Below are 17,614 nucleotides of genomic sequence, written 5' to 3'. Positions count from 1 at the left end.
GCCGTCTACTAACATCATAATCATAATAACCTTTATATCCACTCAACCATCAATAATACTAAAGCTGTCTGTATTGCCTATAATATTGTTTCTCATCGTGATCTTCAAACCCTACCGAGAGGCATATTTAGCAGGTCTCCTTATACACTGCTCAAAAAAATTAAAGGAACACTTTTTAATCAGAGTATAGCATCAAGTCAATTAGACTCCTTGGATATTGATCTGGTCAGTTAAGTAGCAGAGGGATTGTTAATCAGTTTCAGCTGCTTTGGTCTTAATGAAATGAACAACAGGGTCACTAGATGGGCAACAATTCGAACACCTCCAAAACAGAATGGTTTTACAGGTGGAGGCCACTGAAATTGTTTTCCCCTACTCATCTTTTCTGATTGTTTTTCACTAGTTTTGCATTTGGCTAGGGTCAGTGTCACTACTGATACTATGAGGCGATACCTGGACTCTATAGAGGTTGCACAGGCAGTCCAACTCCTCCAGGATGGCACATCAACACGTGCCATTGCCAGGTTTGCGGTGTCTCCCAGCACAGTCTCAATAGCATAGAGGAGTATCCAGGAGACAGGCAGTTACTCTAGGATAGCCAGACAGGGCCGTAGAAAGTTCTTATGCCATCAGCGGGACCGGTATCTGCTCCTCTGTGCAAGGAGGAACAGGATGAGCACTGCCAGAGCCCTACACAATGATCTCCAGCAGGCCACTGGTGTGAATGTCTCTGACTAAACAAATCAGACTCATGAGGGCCCCACTAGAGACATCCTCTAGTGGGCCCTGTACTCACTGCCGGATACTATGGAACTCAATTGGCATTTGCCATTGAACACCAGAACTGGCAGGTCCACCACTGGTGCCCAATGCTTTTCATAGATGAGAACAGGTTCACCCTGAGCACGTGATAGACGTGAAAGGGTCTGGAGAAGCTGTGGAGAACGTTATGCTGCCTGTAACATCTTTCAGCATGACCAGCTTGGTGGTGGGTCAGTGATGATCTGAGGGGGCATATCCATGGAGGGACGCACAAACCTCTACAGGCTGGACAATGGCACCCTGACTGCCATTAGGTATCAGGATGAAATCCTTGGACCTTTTGTCAAACCTTCCGCTGGTGCAGGGGGTCCTGGGTTCCTCCTGGTGCCCGACAATGCCTGGCCTCAGAGTATGCAGCCAGTTCCTGGAGGATGAAGAAATTGATACCATTGAATGACTCCGACACTCGCCTGACCTAAACTCAAGAGAATACCTCTGGGACGTTATGTTTTGGTCCATCTGATGCCACCAGGTTGCACCAGTCTGTTCAGGAGCTCAGTGATGCCCTGGTCCAGATCTGGGAGGAAATACCCCAGGACACTATCCATCATCTCAAAAGGAGAATGCCCCAATGTTGTCAGGTATGCATACAAGCACGTGGGGGCCATACAAATTAATGAGTACCATTTTGAGTTGCTGCAAATAAATTTCAGCAAATGGACTAGCCTGCTGCATCATTTTTTCATTCTGATTTTCGGGGTGTCTTTGAATTGAGCCCTCTGTAGGGGGATAATTTTAATTTCCACTAAACGAGATTTTTCCCTATTGAGAGCTGTTGTGTTTTCAAAATGCTCCTTTCATTTTTTTTTACGAGCAGTATATATACAGTATATGCACAAGTGGAGTTATTACCATCACGTATTTTAACTACCTGGGTGGATAGCGCTTAAAAACGAAATGATGATGTGGCCAAACCGATTCTGTCTTGCAATTACAATGTATATAATAGTAAAAAGGAGTGCTGGGGCATGTATAAGACAAGAAGGCTAAAGTGTAGGATGGTTTCCTCTCCTGCTACTGTCTGATTGGTCTGTCACTTGCTTGCAATAGACTCCAGATGCCTCTTTCCAAAGTTTCAATTTAATAGGGAGGTTGAAAAGAGAAACTATCCTTTATAAAACATCCTTTACATCAACAGTGGTTGAAGGAGAAAAAAGTAAATGTCCTTGCATGGCCTAATCAGAGCCCAGACTTAAACCCCATTGAAAATCTGTGGAATGACTTTTGAGTAACCATCAAATTGGTGAGTGAGCAAATATTGCAAAGTCTAGATGTGAAAAGTTATTAGAGACATATCCCAACAGACTACAGGCTGTAATTAAAGCAAAAGGTGGTTAAACAAAATACTGATACAGGGAGGTGATCCTTTTTCCAACTCAGTTCTGTTTTTGAATTTTTTTTTTCTGACATGTTGATGTATTTTTAACTTGGATGTTATAAGTTGCAAGAGTAAATACAGCTGGATAAAACAAAAACTTTGTCTGTCTTCATTTCAGGCTGCAAAGCAACACAATGTGATTATTCTAAAGGGGGCAATTCTTTTCTATAGCCACTGTATGCTGCACCTGTGTGTGTGTGTTAGGAAGCTCTTTCTCTCCAGCTGTGTTCCCAAATCATGATCGCTAGTGCAGAAGAAAGCAATAAGAACAGTGCCTCTATTGTGAACCTGAAGAGGAATTTCTCCACAATGCCTAAAGTTACAGAGAGAAATATTGCTTTTACTGGCTGGTCAGAATATGTAACTACATTATTGTGCAAAGTCTGGGCACAGGTTCACTTTAAATGGAATTCTAGGAGCATCACTATCTTATGCTGTGATATCAGAAACACAAACAGGAAGAGAAAACAGTAACTGAAACGTATTTATTGAAAACAAAGACATATTAACATAAAAAAGAATATATTTCCATTTCTGGCCTCTGTGTTACACCAATTGATCTCTGCCATTGCAATTAAACAGAAATAAATCCAAGATAGTGGTGACGATGGCAGTGATGTCCAAGTTATTTTGGTAAGTAGTCGGGACTCCTGCAAATAAAGAATAAAATATAATCTTCAATAAATAAAAGAGGTAAATATATACAGTATAACTGAAGAACAACAGACAGGCAATAATGCAATAAAGAACAACTCTGCCCAGCACTATTCCTTAAGGGCTCGTTTACACTTGCTTCAACTTTAACACACATTAAACTACTTACTGCTTCAACATGCTTTTTTTTTAATGTGTTTTTGTTGCTTCAGCGATGCTTCAAGAATGCTTTTTTTTTTTAAAGAAGCTTGGCAAAGCCCTCTGTGTTGATTTTCTGTTTGTGTTAAGTGGTTGTAACCCCAAAAAAAAAAAAAAAACGAAGATCCTTTTCCTTTAAGGCATGCTGTATAACACTGTGCTTGTGCCATGTCATTTTTCCCTTCCTATCCTGTAAAAATCTGGTCGATCCTGCCAGTTCCTGTGTCCCCCTGTCTGTGCTGACCACGGTAATCATAGTTGCTGATCCATGATTACCGTGGTCAGGTTACGTGCCTTCATCAACCACTGCTCTGTTCCGACAGTCTCTACCCCTCCCTTCCGGTCAGCATGAGAGTGGCTCTCCTGCCTGCCCCTCCCACTGCTATTCAGCTGCATAATGCAGCAAATATACAAGTATCAACTTCCGATTATTCTGATATTCACAACATTGTATTTGTTTTTTTTTTTAAATTAAAAGGCTAAATACCTTTTCTAACTGCCGTTGTGTGGTCAGGTGATCCCACTGTGCTGGCCGACTGATGTCACAGAGGAATCTCAGCTCCTCCCACTTCTCTCCATAGATTGGGACCGGCCAGCACAGGGGGATCACCTGACCACACTGCTGCGGTGTGAGAAAAGGCATTTAGCCTTTTCATTTAAAAAAAAAATAAAAAATACACTGCGGTAATGGCAGGATACCTGGAGGAAATACATGTAAAGTCTTTACAGTCCCTTTAAAGGGCTCAGTAGAAGCCCATTTCATTAGTACTCCCATTCAGCAGATTCCCCATCTCTTTAGCTGCCCTGTTCAGCAAGTCCCCCAGCTTACTAGTATCCTCATGCAGCAGATCTCCAGCTTATTAGTACCCTCGTTCAGCAGATCCCCTGCTTATTAGTAGCCCTGTTCAGCAAGTCCCCCAGCTTATTAGAATCTTCATTCAGCAAATCCCCACCTTATAAGTACCCTCATTAGGCAGATCCCCAGGTCATTAGTAGCCCTGTTCAGCAAGTCCCCAGCTTATTAGTGTTTTTATTCAGCAGATCCCCAGCTTATTCGTACCCTTGTTCAGCAGATCACCTGCTCATTAGTAGCCCTGTACAGAAAGTCCCCCAGTGTATTAGTATCTTCAATCATCAGATCCTCAGCTTATAAGTACCCTCATTCAGCAGATCTCCAGCTCATCAGTAGCCCTGTTCAGCAAGCTACCCAGCTTATTAGTCATTTTCATTCAGCAGATCCCCAGCTTATTAGAACCCTCTTTCAGCAGATACCCTGCTCATTAGTAGCCCTGTTCAGCAAGTCCCCCACCTTATTAGTATCTTCATTCAGCAGATCCCCTGCTCATTAGTAGCCCTGTTCAGCAAGTCCCCCACCTTATTAGTATCTTTATTCAGCAGATCCCCAGCTTATTAGTACCCCTGTTCAGCAGAACCCCAGCTCACTAGTAGCCCTGTTCAGCACGTCCCCCAGCTTATTTGGATCTTCATTCAGCAGATCCCCAGCTTATAAGTACCCTCGTTCAGCAGATCCCCAGCTCATCAGTAGCTTTGTAAAGCAAGTCCCCCAGCTTGGTAGTATTTCCATTCAGCAGATCCCCTGCTCATTAGAACCCTCTTTCAGCAGATCCCCTGCTCATTAGTAGCCCTGTTCAGCAAGTCCCGTGCCCTATTAGTATCTTCATTCAGAACATCCCCAGCTTATTAGTACCCTCGTTCAGCAGAACCCCAGCTCATTAGTAGCCCTGTTCAGCAAATCCCCCAGCATATTAGTATCTTGATTCAGCAGATCCCCAGCTTATAAGCACCCTTGTTTAGCAGATCCCAAACTCATTAGTAGCCCTGTTCTGCAAGTCCCACAGCATATTAGTATCTTCATTTAGCAGATTCCCAGCTTATTAGTACCCTCGTTCAGCAGGTCCCCAGCTCATTAGTAGCCCTGTTCAGCAGGTCACCCAGCTTATTAGTATGATTTTTCAGAAGATCCCCTGCTCAGTAGTACCCCAAGCTTTGCTGATGCCCCACTCAGTAGTAACCCCAAGCACTGCTGATCCTCTGGTTTTCAGATCCTCCTCTCTCTCTGGTTCTGCTCACCTCACGCTATATTGCTCCTGAACTGCTCACCATCTATGACAACTGCTAGTTTCTCCTGCTCTGGTCCCCGAGCTCTGCTGATCCTCTGCCGCTCAGCCTTCTCTCTCTGGTCCCTTCTCACCTTCTACTATAGCATTCCCATGTCGCACACTGGTGTTTGGTAGTTGCTCCACTCCAGTTAGGACCCTGCTTACCTTCCTGCTGCTCTACGCTGCACAATAGATGAGACATCGGCACCAGACACTTCCAGATTATATACACATGTACCGGAAGTGACTGGTGAGGACGACTTTCTGATTCGCTTTTTGGTTTCCCAGTGCATCCTGGAATATCTCATACCTACAATACCTCCAAAACAAATTGAAGCTAAATCTGAATAAAAGCCTCTCAAAAGCCGCAGGTGCTGTAAGCAAGCATTGTCATAGATGTCTATGGAGGCTTTGGAGATGCTTCAAAGCACTAAGAAAGTCACATGGGGTATATTTTTGAAGCAAAGCGAAGCAAACACCACGTGTGGACAGGACTGTAAGGTAACCATTTTATTTAGTGACAGGTGCTTTGATTGGCATTCAGAGTCCTTTAAAAAAAAAAAAAAAAAAAGCGTCTCCAATGCCACATTTTGAAGCAAGTGTAAACAAGCCCAAAATCTTGTCCCAGAGTGTGGTCACTGCTCCTCAGAATGAAAACTTCCCATTATGCAACAGTAGCTAGAGATGATTTCTGAGTGACCACCCATATGTGCGCCAGCAGTTTGTGAAGCAATTTATAAAATAAAGGAGGACAGAGCAGTTACAATACAAAACAATACCAAAGGTTTAGAAGGCCCTGCTCAAAAGTGTATTTCATTTGTGTATTTAGCAGTTTGCCTGGAGTTCAGTTTTCAATTCAGAAGAGTAAGCTATTCCAGAATCAGTCATGGTATGCCAACTTCTACGTACACACTTCTGCACACACCTTCTGACATCTTTGGTAAATCCCGTTAAAGTCAACTGATCAAGAACACCAGTTCTGCTACATTTCAGGGGGTATTTAAACTGGAGTGACAGCTCTCTGTCAACAGCAGCCAACGTGTAACAATAACCACATGGAAAAGCTTTCCATTGCCTTATTGACATATCATATGAGATGGCTTAGGTCTGCTACTTCTCTGCAGGAAGCAGAACCAAGTACTTTACACTAATAATGCAAGGAATTCTCCACGATTCTGCATAATGACTACCTGATGTTTGGGATATTATGTCCTCCCAGGCTCCTGCTGTGACCATCTGTATACAACTTATATGTGCAAGCCAGGTGGTCAGCATGACCATCTTTTCGAACATAAAGGGAATATACCTATAGGTAAAATCCCATATCAGTCAGTGCCAGAAGTGCGTATAATTCAATCTAAGAAAATGTATGTAAAGGTATTCTTCACCTATCCCTCTTTCTTGAAGGCCCTGTAAACACCTGTGCATTTTGTCCGTCTTAGGTTCAGTGCTTCAACAAAATGGTGGCCTTCTGCACACAGACACTGACTCGCTGTTGCATAAATGTAAATTAAGTGGATAAAATATGGCTTTAGCTCCTGTTCTCAACCTGTAGAGAGCTCCTCAGACGTGTTTCCCCCTATAGGGGGCTTAATTGTGGAGGGATCCACGATTAAGCCCCCAAAAGGGGGAAAACGCTTCTGAAGAGTTCTCTACAGGTGGAGAACAGAAGCTGAAGCCATACTTTTTCTACTTCATTCATATTTATGCAACAGGGAGTTTGTTGGTGTCTGCATGCAGAAGGCCACCATTTTGTTGAAGTCCACTAGAATCTGACAAGTCGATCCTGTCTGTCTTGCACCAGTCTTTTCACATCCTGATCCAAATGATACAAGTTTGGGGGGCATTAGAGCAGCACTACAAATAAATATAAAAAATAGAGGGCTGCTAGGGCAGCGGTGGGAGTCCATATTTATAGCTAAACAGCCCTATTACTGGGAGGTCACCAACCCACAAAGACAAAACAGCAACAAGGGGAAGGAAAAAGGGTGATCTAGCATTAGAAAAAAATTAACCGAACACTAATAAAGATCTTAAAAACTTGACATATAAAGTTTTATTACAAAGATTAAAAACAAAGGTGCATAGAGTCAAGCATTACATATATATGAAAACAAAGAATTTTTACAGTCAGTGATGAGTTTCACAGTTATTGTGACTTCTTAGGGTCCATTCACACTAGCGTGACTTGTCAGGCGACTTGGTCGCCTGACAAGTCGCCTGCCATTGATTAACACAGGACCCGTTCTAATAGGAGCGACACAAGTCGCTCCGACTTGAAAAAGGGTCCTGTACTACTTTGGGGCGACCTGGAGGCGACTTGCATTGACTTCAATGATATGAAGTCCGTGCATGTCGCGCCGAGGTCGCGGTGCACGCTGTGCACCGCGACTTCACAGGTCGCCCCAGCAAGTCGTGTCGCCCCTGTCTGAATGGGCTCTTAAAGACATTATATTATTGTATATGACAGATATCCAAAATAGAGAGCCTTTTATATAAAAACCACCAAATATGTGCCGAGAGGTGATCACATCTTCCCAGGCTAAAGGGAAGTTTAGAAAGGGACCAACAATGGGGGGGTTAAGTGGGCCCAACCACACTGTCCTATATGATATGAAAGAGCCCCTGGTATGTATGATTGTAAAGGATGATAGCACGGAGGACAATAGGGATTAAAGAATCTTGGTTCCGCTTCCGTGTTCTTAGACAATATATCTGCAAGATATGAGGGACTAGTGTGAGTCAAAGTAACCAAGTCTCTTCTCACGACGACAGACAAAACAGGGTTTTGAACTTTTTGGATTGGATCTCGCCGACTGGTCATTTTGGGTTGGATACTAAGGATTTACACTAACTCCTGGGACCTCTTCTTGGTTACTTTCACTCCCTGGGAAAATTTCAGATTTGCAACATTGATTTTTCACTGGTAGCAAAAATGGGAGGTTCTAACCCTTCAACACTACATCCAAAAAAAAAAAACCCAAAAAACTTTTTTTTGATTTACATGCCCTTTAAACTACAGATAGAACAATAGATTTTACAGGAATAGTACAACTGGTAAAAAAATATTTATTTGAATAAATTTTGCACATATCTTTAAAAGAAAAACTTGAATGCTCCAGGATTTTTTAGCGCACTGAAAATAAGAAAACTCCCTTAATATTTCTCTCCAACAAGAACAATTGGAGCTACAATTACCAAAGGAAATGTGTTTTCTGCCAAGGTAAATCCACTAGCTACTTAATACACTTCAGATTAAATCATGTTAATTATTTTTGGAATTTAGAAAACCTCTCTGGGGGAATGAGATATGAAAAAGCCAAATTTATTGCCGGGGTTGGTGTTAGTAACAAAAGGGTGATTGAAAGGTAAAATTATCTGCTTCCATCTTCTGTACCAGAACAGCGCTTGATGTTTATTACATATGAAAATTTATTTGAACTGCTTCTGGAAATGTATGAATGCCACTGTAATTCAAGTTATATATATTAGGAAAAACTTCCCCAAGCAGTGTTCATCCAAATTTGGTTTTGCTCTATTAGGCTTGCATAGGACAGGGTTTTGAAACTTTGTAGACAAAGGGCCAGTTCATGGTCCTAAAAAGGGTTTGGGGCCAGACTATGGCGAGCGGTCAGTGGGAGTCAAAAATGCCCTGGCATCTGTGGGAGTTAAAAAATTCACTGTACTGGTGCTCAACGTAAGGAAAAAGGCCCAACTTTGCTGGTCAGTGGGAAGAGGAACAGCACGCCATCAGTGAGATTTGGAAAGCTACCTAGCATTAGCTTTCAGTGGCAATTACCTATGTGTAGGCTCCGTGCCCCATGCTGCTGTTTCTCTGCTGGTGGGATGACATCATGGCAAAACTATGCAGGTACTGTGTAGTTTACTTTTCCTTGAGAGAAGGATTTTAAGGGGGAATATAATCATTGTGTATAAATAATAAACAGTACATCTAGTGACTTGGTACAAAGTCATTTATTTTAACATAATTTCAAAGGCCAAAAGATATAAGCTTTGCATCTGAAGGAATGAATATGTTAAGGCTTCTTCACAGCAAGAGCTGTGAAAATGAGGAATGGACTCCCTAAGGAACTAGCTCAACTATTTGTTTTAAAAAAAGATGAATGCATTTGCAAATGCACAGAATACTGGCTACTAAAGCTGAACTCCGGGCATTTTTTCCCCCATGCAAGAGTTAACTGCTCATTTTTGTTCTAGGGGAGAGCAGATATATACTAATGTAATCCTCCTATCCTCCCAGCACAAGACTGGTCCAGTATCCCTGCCCTCCAGCATTCTTGAATAGTGGACTGTCCCTGACGTCATCATGCCCAAAGCAGGCTCCAAAGACCAGGAACAGTCCACTGCTGAACCAATGGGGAGTGCTATTTTCTGGAGGATTGAAGAATTGGGCAAAGATAAGCTTTCTGCTCACCCCTAAACAAAACGAGCAGTTATTCTGTGCAGTGCTGGCACAGCCCCACTACATGGGAAAAACTGAATTTTTGTAAAATCTTACCTGTAAAATTCCTTTCTCTGAGTCCTCCGATAGTCGCCGCCTCTCCATATTCGTCACAATGGGGTAATTGACCTTTGCTCCGTAGGAGTAGCTAGGCAACAGAATATGTCAATATTAAAGCTTTTAGCATATCCCACCCCCAGGGGGTGGTCCCCTCAGTCAATACCCTCCTGCTTCCTGTATCCATACCTCAGTTTCAGTAGAATAGCAGTAGAGTACATAAACAAACCCCAAAAGAGGGGCGGGGGCGGCGACTGTCGGAGGACTCAGAGAAAGGAATTTTACAGGTAAGATTTTACAAAAATTCAGTTTTCTCTTACGTCCTCCGACAGTCGCCGCCTCTCCATATTCGTCACTCACAATGGGGACGTCCCAAAGCAGTGCATACATGAGGGGTGGGAAACGCAGCCGCGCCTAAGGCAACACCGGACCCACATCAGAGAAAGTAACCTTACCAAAGGAAGGAAACCAGCTGGGCAGCAAGAAAAAAACTTTGCTCAACAGGAGCAACAACCCAGGAAGAACAAATAACCCAGGGATAAAAACATCCCAAACAGCCAAGGGCCCAAAAACAAAGGGACCCTAAGGTACTGCCGCACTAAGAACCTTGCGGCCAAAGGAAGCATCTGCCGATGCCTGAACATCCACTTTGTAGAACTTTGAGAAGGTGTGAACGGACGACCAAGTCGCCGCCTTACACACCTGGGCCACAGAAGCCCGATGATGACAGGCCCAAGACGTACTCAGAGATCTGGTAGAGTGCGCCTTCACAGGCATAGGGGGAACTTTTCCCTTCAAAGCATAGGCCTGCTCAATGGTCTGTCTGATCCATTTGGCGATGGTAGAAGCCGACGCCGCCATGCCCTTCCGAGGTCCCTCAGGAAGGACAAAGAGAGAATCCGTCTTGCGAAAGGATTTTGTCAATGACAGGTAAACCCTGATCGCCCGAACAACATCCAAGGAATGTAAGGCCACCTCCTTCGGATGCTTAGGCTTCGCGCAAAGTGAAGGCAAGGCAATGTCCTCATTGAGGTGAAATTCCGAGATCCTTTTCGGAAGAAAAGAAGGATTAGGTCGCAAGACCACCTTATCTAAGTGAAGCACCAGATACGGAGACCTGCAGGACAAAGCTGCCAGCTCCGACACTCTGCGAGCCGAAGTGATCGCCACCAAAAAGGCGACCTTCTTAGACAACAGAGGCAATGAGATCTCCCTGATCTTCTCAAAGGGAGCATATTGTAAAACGGACAGAACAAGGTTCAAGTCCCACGGAGGCAAAGGCTCCCTCCGAGGAGGGACCAGGTGTCGCACCCCTTGGACAACCAGAGAATTAGACGCCACAGGGCGTTGAAAGAGAACGGCCAGTGCAGAAATCTGACCCTTAATCGTGGCCAACGCCAAACGCTGGTCCACACCCGTTTGAAGGAAAGACAACACCCGAGACACCGAGTATGAGCGGGGGGAAAACCCCCTGGACTCACACCAGGCAAAATAGGCCTTCCAAGTACGGTAGTAAATCTTCCCCGAAGAGGCCTTTCTAGCATTGATCAAAGTATGAATGACCTCCGGGGAGAGACCCCTATCCTTCAGGACCTCGGTTTCAACAGCCAGGCCGTCAAAGCCAGCGACTGTAAAGCAGGATGGAATATCGGTCCTTGAGACAGAAGATCTTCCCGAAGAGGCAGCCGCCATGGAGCGTCGACCGCCAGATTCACGAGGTCTGCGTACCAAGACCGGCGGGGCCAGTCTGGCGCCACCAGAATCACCGTGAGCGGTTCCGAGGACAACCTGCGAAGGAACCGGGATAGCAACTGAATCGGTGGGAATGCATACATCAGTCGATACTGATGCCACGGAGCCACTAACGCGTCTGACGCGTCTGCCCGAGGATTGCGCGTCCTTGCCACGAACCTTTCCACCTTGTGGTTCAGACGAGACGCGAACAGGTCCACATCTGGGAGACCCCACTTCGCGCACAACATCTGGAAGACATCCGGGTGGAGCGACCATTCCCCCTGGTCCAGAGACTGGCGACTCAGATAATCCGCTTGCCAGTTCTCCACCCCCGGAATGTGAACCGTCGTGATCGCCGGGACGTGCGTCTCGGCCCAGGACAGAATATCGGCCACTTCCCGAGCCGCTCGGGCACTCCTGGTGCCCCCTTGGTGGTTGATGTAGGCCACCGCTGTGGCATTGTCCGTCTGCACCCGAACCGGACGGCCCTGAAGCCTGTCCGTCCAACGTCGAAGGCAGAGAGTTATCGCCCGCAATTCCAGAATGTTGATCGGAAGGGAGGATTCCCCTTCCGACCAAGTACCCTGGGCGGACAGAACGCCCAGAACACCACCCCAGCCTGACAGGCTGGTATCCGTGGTGATCACCGTCCATGAAAGCGGACGAAAAGACTTGCCCCCCGACACCGCCGGGGACTGGAGCCACCACAGAAGATCCCTTCTGGTGCGAGGACTCAACGAGATCTGAAGATCCAGAGATTGTGGTCGCCCGTCCCACCTGGACAGGATCTCCGCCTGGAGACCCCTCGTGTGAAACTGGGCAAAGGGAATCGCCTCGAAAGCCGAGACCATCAAACCTAGACACCGCATGCCCGTCCGGAGGGATGAGCACGGAACGTCCCGAAGGGACCTGACTTCGTCCTGAAGTGTCCTGAGCTTGTCCTCCGGAAGGAAGACCTTCGCCTGAACAGAGTCCAGGATCATTCCCAGATAGGGAAGACGAACCGACGGGCACAGCGTCGATTTTGGGAAGTTTATCGTCCAACCAAACTCCTGCAGAGTCTGCATCGTGACGGACAGGTCCTTCACCAGACCCTGACTGGTCGCAGACCGAACCAGAATGTCGTCCAGATTCCCTGGGCTCTCAATAAGGCCAGAACCGGTGCAAGCACCTTGGTGAACACCCGCGGAGCCGAAGCGAGACCGAAGGGTAATGCCACGAATTGGTAATGATCCTCCGCAATGGCGAATCGAAGGTACCTCTGGTGACCCTCGAAAATGGGGATGTGAAGATACGCATCCTTCAAGTCGATGGATGCCATGAATTCTCCCGGAACTAGAGCAGCCACCACCGAGCGCAGGGATTCCATGCGGAACTTGCGAACCCGCACAAAGCGGTTCAGAGCTTTCAAGTCCAGAATCGGACGTACCTTGCCCTCCTTCCTGGGCACAGTGAACAGATTTGAATAAAACCCCCGAAATCTGTCCCGATGAGGCACCGGAACCACCACTCCCTGAGTCCGCAGGTCCCGCACCGCCAGGTGCAGATCCCGCAAACGCTCCAGAGACAGTTGAAGATTTGAGGGAAAAAACCTGTTCCCCGGCCGAGACAGGAACTCGATCTTGTACCCGGACCGAACGATCTCCTGAACCCACCTGTCCCGAATGCAGGCCAGCCAGGGTTGAAGAAAACCGAGCAAACGTCCCCCCACCCCAGAACTGGGTGAGAGCGCCCCTTCAGGCCACGTTGTTATGGTCAGCGGACCCGGACTGGCCAGACTTCTGCTTACCTGCCCACGGTTTCTTTTGGGAGCCTTGACCCTTGAAGGGCTTGCCCTTATAGTGCGACCGAAAGGCACGAAAGGACCCCTGAGAGGGCCTAAACGAAGCATGCTTCTTACCTTGAGCACCCTTAGCCTTGTGAGATTGGGGCAAGAGCGTGCTCTTACCCCCAGAGATCCCCTTAATCAGCGTATCCAGTGAGTCGCCAAAAAGGCGAGATCCCGTATAGGGCAAATTAGCCAAAGTCTTGCGAGAAGATTGGTCCACAGACCAACATTTCAGCCAAATCAAATGGCGTGTCAACACCGCCACGCTGTGCACACGTGCAGCCAAAGGAATTACATCTAATTCCGCATCACACAAATACATGACACCCTGATGAATTTGATCCACCATAGCCAATGTTGTCGGCGGGGCAGAATCAGCCACCAGGACGCGCCTGAGTACCTGCGTCCAATCCGCAACAGCCTGAGCTGCCATAAGGGAAGCAAAAATAGCTTTCAGCATGGAACCGGTAACCGAGTAAGTATGGCGGGCAAGAGACTCCAGTCTCCTGTCCGTAGGGTCCCGGAACACCGGGGTATCCTCTGCCGGAATCGCAGTGGATTTATGCAAAACCGCCACCGCGTGATCCACCGGAGGTGGTACACACCAGCGTTCATCAGTGGTGGGCGTGAAAGGATAACGCAGCTTGAACCTACTTGGCACAGCAAAAGGCTTTTTTAGATTGCGCCATTGTTCACTAACAGCGCGCTGAAAATCCTCAGTGCAAGGAAAAACCTGCGATGTTTTGCGTCTCTGCTGTGTCCCATAAGAAGCCAGAACGGCAGGCGGACACGGTTCATCCTGTAAATGCAGCGTTTGTTTGCTAGAAGCAACCAATTCATCCATGATTGCAAGCTCTTCAGACGAGCCAGGGGGGCGAATCATCAACCCCTTCAACCTCTGCCTCCCCTGCAAAGTCCAGGGATGAACGGGACCCCGATAAGGGGACCCCAGCCATAGCAGCCCCATCACCATCGCCCTCTGAATCAGAGGAGATTGAAACTCTGGGCCGTTTTGTGGACTGAGCAGCCACAAGCATCTGTACCTGAGCAGCCAGGTTAGCCACAACGGTGGCCAAATCGCCCCCCTCAGGGGAAACAGCAGCAGCCCCTTGGCCTCCCAGTAAAGTGGGAGGAAATTTGCTTTCCTGAGAATCCATGCCCCCCAAAAGATTGCAGGATAAAAAAGGGTAACTGCCCCTTTAAACGCGCGGTGAGCGCAGCCCACCGCACACACACACCAGCACAAGCCGACCCCCACAGGGAAAAGTACAAATTCAGGCAAGGAATACAGGAATAAAGAGGGTAAAAACCTGGAGAGATCACTGCTGCTGCTGTATCGATCGGTGTGCCCAGGGAAAAGGAAGTGATGCAATCAAGGCCGCTCCTATAAAGCCTATGGAAGGCTACAAAAAAAATGGCCGCCGGAGGAGAAAGTAAAGGCAGAGATCCTGCAGTGCTTATCATGAGGCTGGAGCGATCGCCGCCAAAATGGCGGCGCTTGGCGCCAAAAACGCCGCTTCCCGCACACAGTAAAACACCATCACACGCCTGCAGTATAATAAAAAATGGCGGACCGCAGCAGCGGCCGCCGCATGTATGCACAAACACGATCAAATCATGCCCCGCAGCATACAGCCTGTCACACAGTAATAAAAGCACACAGTCTTAACACAGAAACAGTGCAGTATGGCCCCCCTCCTTGCAGTCCACAGAATGCAGCCAAAACAGATAGGGAGTCCAATAGTGTGTACAGAAACAGGGTTACACAGTCCCAGACTGACACCCTCTAAACAGACAGGTCCCCACACAGATACACTTACCTTCTAAATGGCGTGGGGAGCCCGCCCAAGCGATCAAGCCGCTGCACAGAAGACAGGGAGAGTCGCAGCCAGGACGCAGCAAAACTGCGGTGCGAAACCGCATGGCGTCCAGTGAGGTAGCCACCTCACCGCAGCGAACAGGGATGGGTCGTTCACACATGCCAGGAAAAAACCTGACTGAACGCTCGATGGCCGGCTGGGAAGCCACTGACCCACAACCTGCGACCAGGGGGGCCAGCCCGAGACCCAGCCCGCATGATCCTCTTCATCAGAAGAACTAACTAAAGCTGAAGAAATAAACAGCTAAGTAAAGAGAGAGAAAAAACACTCAAATAAAATCAAAAAGAAGATAAAGGCCGAGACAAGAAGCCCCAGCACAGAAACAGCCTGCTAACTCCTGAAAGCTAGACAATGAAACTGAGGTATGGATACAGGAAGCAGGAGGGTATTGACTGAGGGGACCACCCCCTGGGGGTGGGATATGCTAAAAGCTTTAATATTGACATATTCTGTTGCCTAGCTACTCCTACGGAGCAAAGGTCAATTACCCCATTGTGACGAATATGGAGAGGCGGCGACTGTCGGAGGACGTAAGAGAAACATTTTTTGACCCGGAGTTCAACTTTAACATTTATATGCAATAATACCAAAGATTGTTGATCCAGGGAATATCCCATTGGTTAAAGGGTTTAGGAAATATTTTTTTCCTCTGCTGGAGCAAATTGAACCACTTTCAATGATTTTTTATTGCCTTCCTCTGGATTAACTGTGGGTAAACAGTTCTGTATATGCAAGTTTTCATTGTATGTCTTAATGATTTTTTTCTTTTAGTCAAGATCGATGTATTTGTTTTCAGCACTATAACTAACTGTAACTAGGTAGGTCAGTAACAGTAACAGTAGTATAACAGTAGGTCATGCCACCAACAACAGCTGTCTATAGCAATAACCTAGAATTCAGTTCCTTTGGCATTAAAAATACTGACTTTAGCATAAAAAATTAATCTGTACCGTCCCCCCCCCCCCTAAACTTGTATGAAATTAGCAGAATTTTCAAGAGACAGAGGGGTGGGGGAGAAAGCAGTGCTGAATTATCAGCCGGAGGAACAGCAGTGATTGGGAAGAGTAAAACAGATTATTCTTAGTGTTTTCATTTTTTTGCTTTTCTGAAAGAGGCACTTCCAAGTGCCTGCATTTAACAGCCAGATCTTACATATAGCTCTGTGAGTTGCCCAAACAAAAGGTCCTCTGGTATGCAATTTTGTCTTTGCTACTAGCCACCCATCATAGAGGTGGGCCAATAGCAAACAACAGGAGTTGGAAGGGGACAGGGCCATATTTTTAAACCGGAAACCCGTTTGAAAATTAGATGTCAGAGTAACCTTGGAATTAGTGAACCTGGAACACGCTATGAGAAATAGGGAAAGTGCAGGATGGGGCAGGCCACAGCTTGACCTTCTAGGCCGAAGCTCATTCACTTGTGGGGAGTCCTAATTTTTCTTAATATCTGGATGTAATCTGAGAAATCCATACCAAGTGTTAGCTAATTCTGAGCCCTTCTTTCTGTAGATCTCAGAGAAGGACTGCACGGCACAGAATTTTGTGACATGAGAAGTTCACAAACATTCAACTTTTCAGATGGATGGAAATCCATGGAGATGGATTTCAGGTGGATGCTGCTTCGGTCTCTAAGACTGAGAACCAAGCAATCGAACACAGCAGATCGCTCTGGTATTAGGGCTCCCTGAGCAGAGAGCTGGTGACTGTCAGTCAGCGGCTCTCTGCTCTGCCCCCCCCCCCCTCGCTCACTGGAGCGCTGGGCTATGAAAGAGGTAGACAGGTCAGGCTCTCAGCGACTCACTGAGAGGCTGATTTAGGTGGCAGGCCAGACATGTGAGGGGATCCAAACTTCATTGTCGCAATCTTGCAAGGGCCTGGACCGGCTCTTTGATGTCAGCCGACAACTTCTGCCCACTGTCTGCTGAAAACGGGTTACAGGCATGCAGAACGAACTGTACTCCTGTAATCCACTGAAAAATTACAGCCAAAGGAGCTTTGGCTGTACTTCTCCTTCAAAACCAAGCGGCTAGTGCGGGTACTAAAGCTTTAATGCATTAAGGCATCTGGACTTTCAAAGTCTGCTAAACAATAGTTACAGTGAAAAAGTGCATCACAGCTGGATCATCAAAGCACACATGATAAAGTCTATAAGGGGAAGGACAGACAAATATGACCAAACACCTTTGGAAATCAAGAACTGGGCAAGAAATCCAAACTCCTAATCATTAATTATCCCAAGAATGCTCATCCATGGAATAGACTGGATTTGTCAAGGATCATCTTATGTTTAAAGGTCCCTTAGGTTTCTGCCCTAAAGATCCCTCTATGAATCCTTTAATGAAGGGCATGACATTCCATCATCACATTCATTCAACTGCTGAAAAAGCCTACAGCGGGAAAAAAAAGAAGGAATACAAAGGCACCAAAAACAAACAAAACACTAATCAAATAATCAACTTCATCAATGGTGAAGACATTGGGA

At 46.5% G+C, this 17,614-nt stretch overlaps 1 protein-coding gene across 1 annotated transcript in view; it reads right to left on the bottom strand.

Moving 5' to 3' along the window:
• Positions 1 to 2,666: 2,666 nt before the first annotated feature.
• MRPL13 (mitochondrial ribosomal protein L13) overlaps positions 2,667 to 17,614 on the bottom strand; it is a 121,877-nt gene continuing 106,929 nt past the window's right edge. The window contains exon 7 of the mRNA XM_082257932.1: positions 2,667 to 2,850. Within this exon, the coding sequence (XP_082114058.1) occupies positions 2,826 to 2,850 (25 nt within the window). The 3' untranslated portion in view covers positions 2,667 to 2,825. The remainder of the gene's footprint in view (positions 2,851 to 17,614) is intronic.

Source organism: Pelophylax lessonae, assembly GCF_965119305.1.
Source record: "Pelophylax lessonae genome assembly, chromosome: 5".
NCBI lineage: Eukaryota > Metazoa > Chordata > Amphibia > Anura > Ranidae > Pelophylax > Pelophylax lessonae.
The sequence above is the reverse complement of the archived record's forward strand: the minus strand, read 5'-3'. Positions and strand labels throughout refer to the sequence as shown.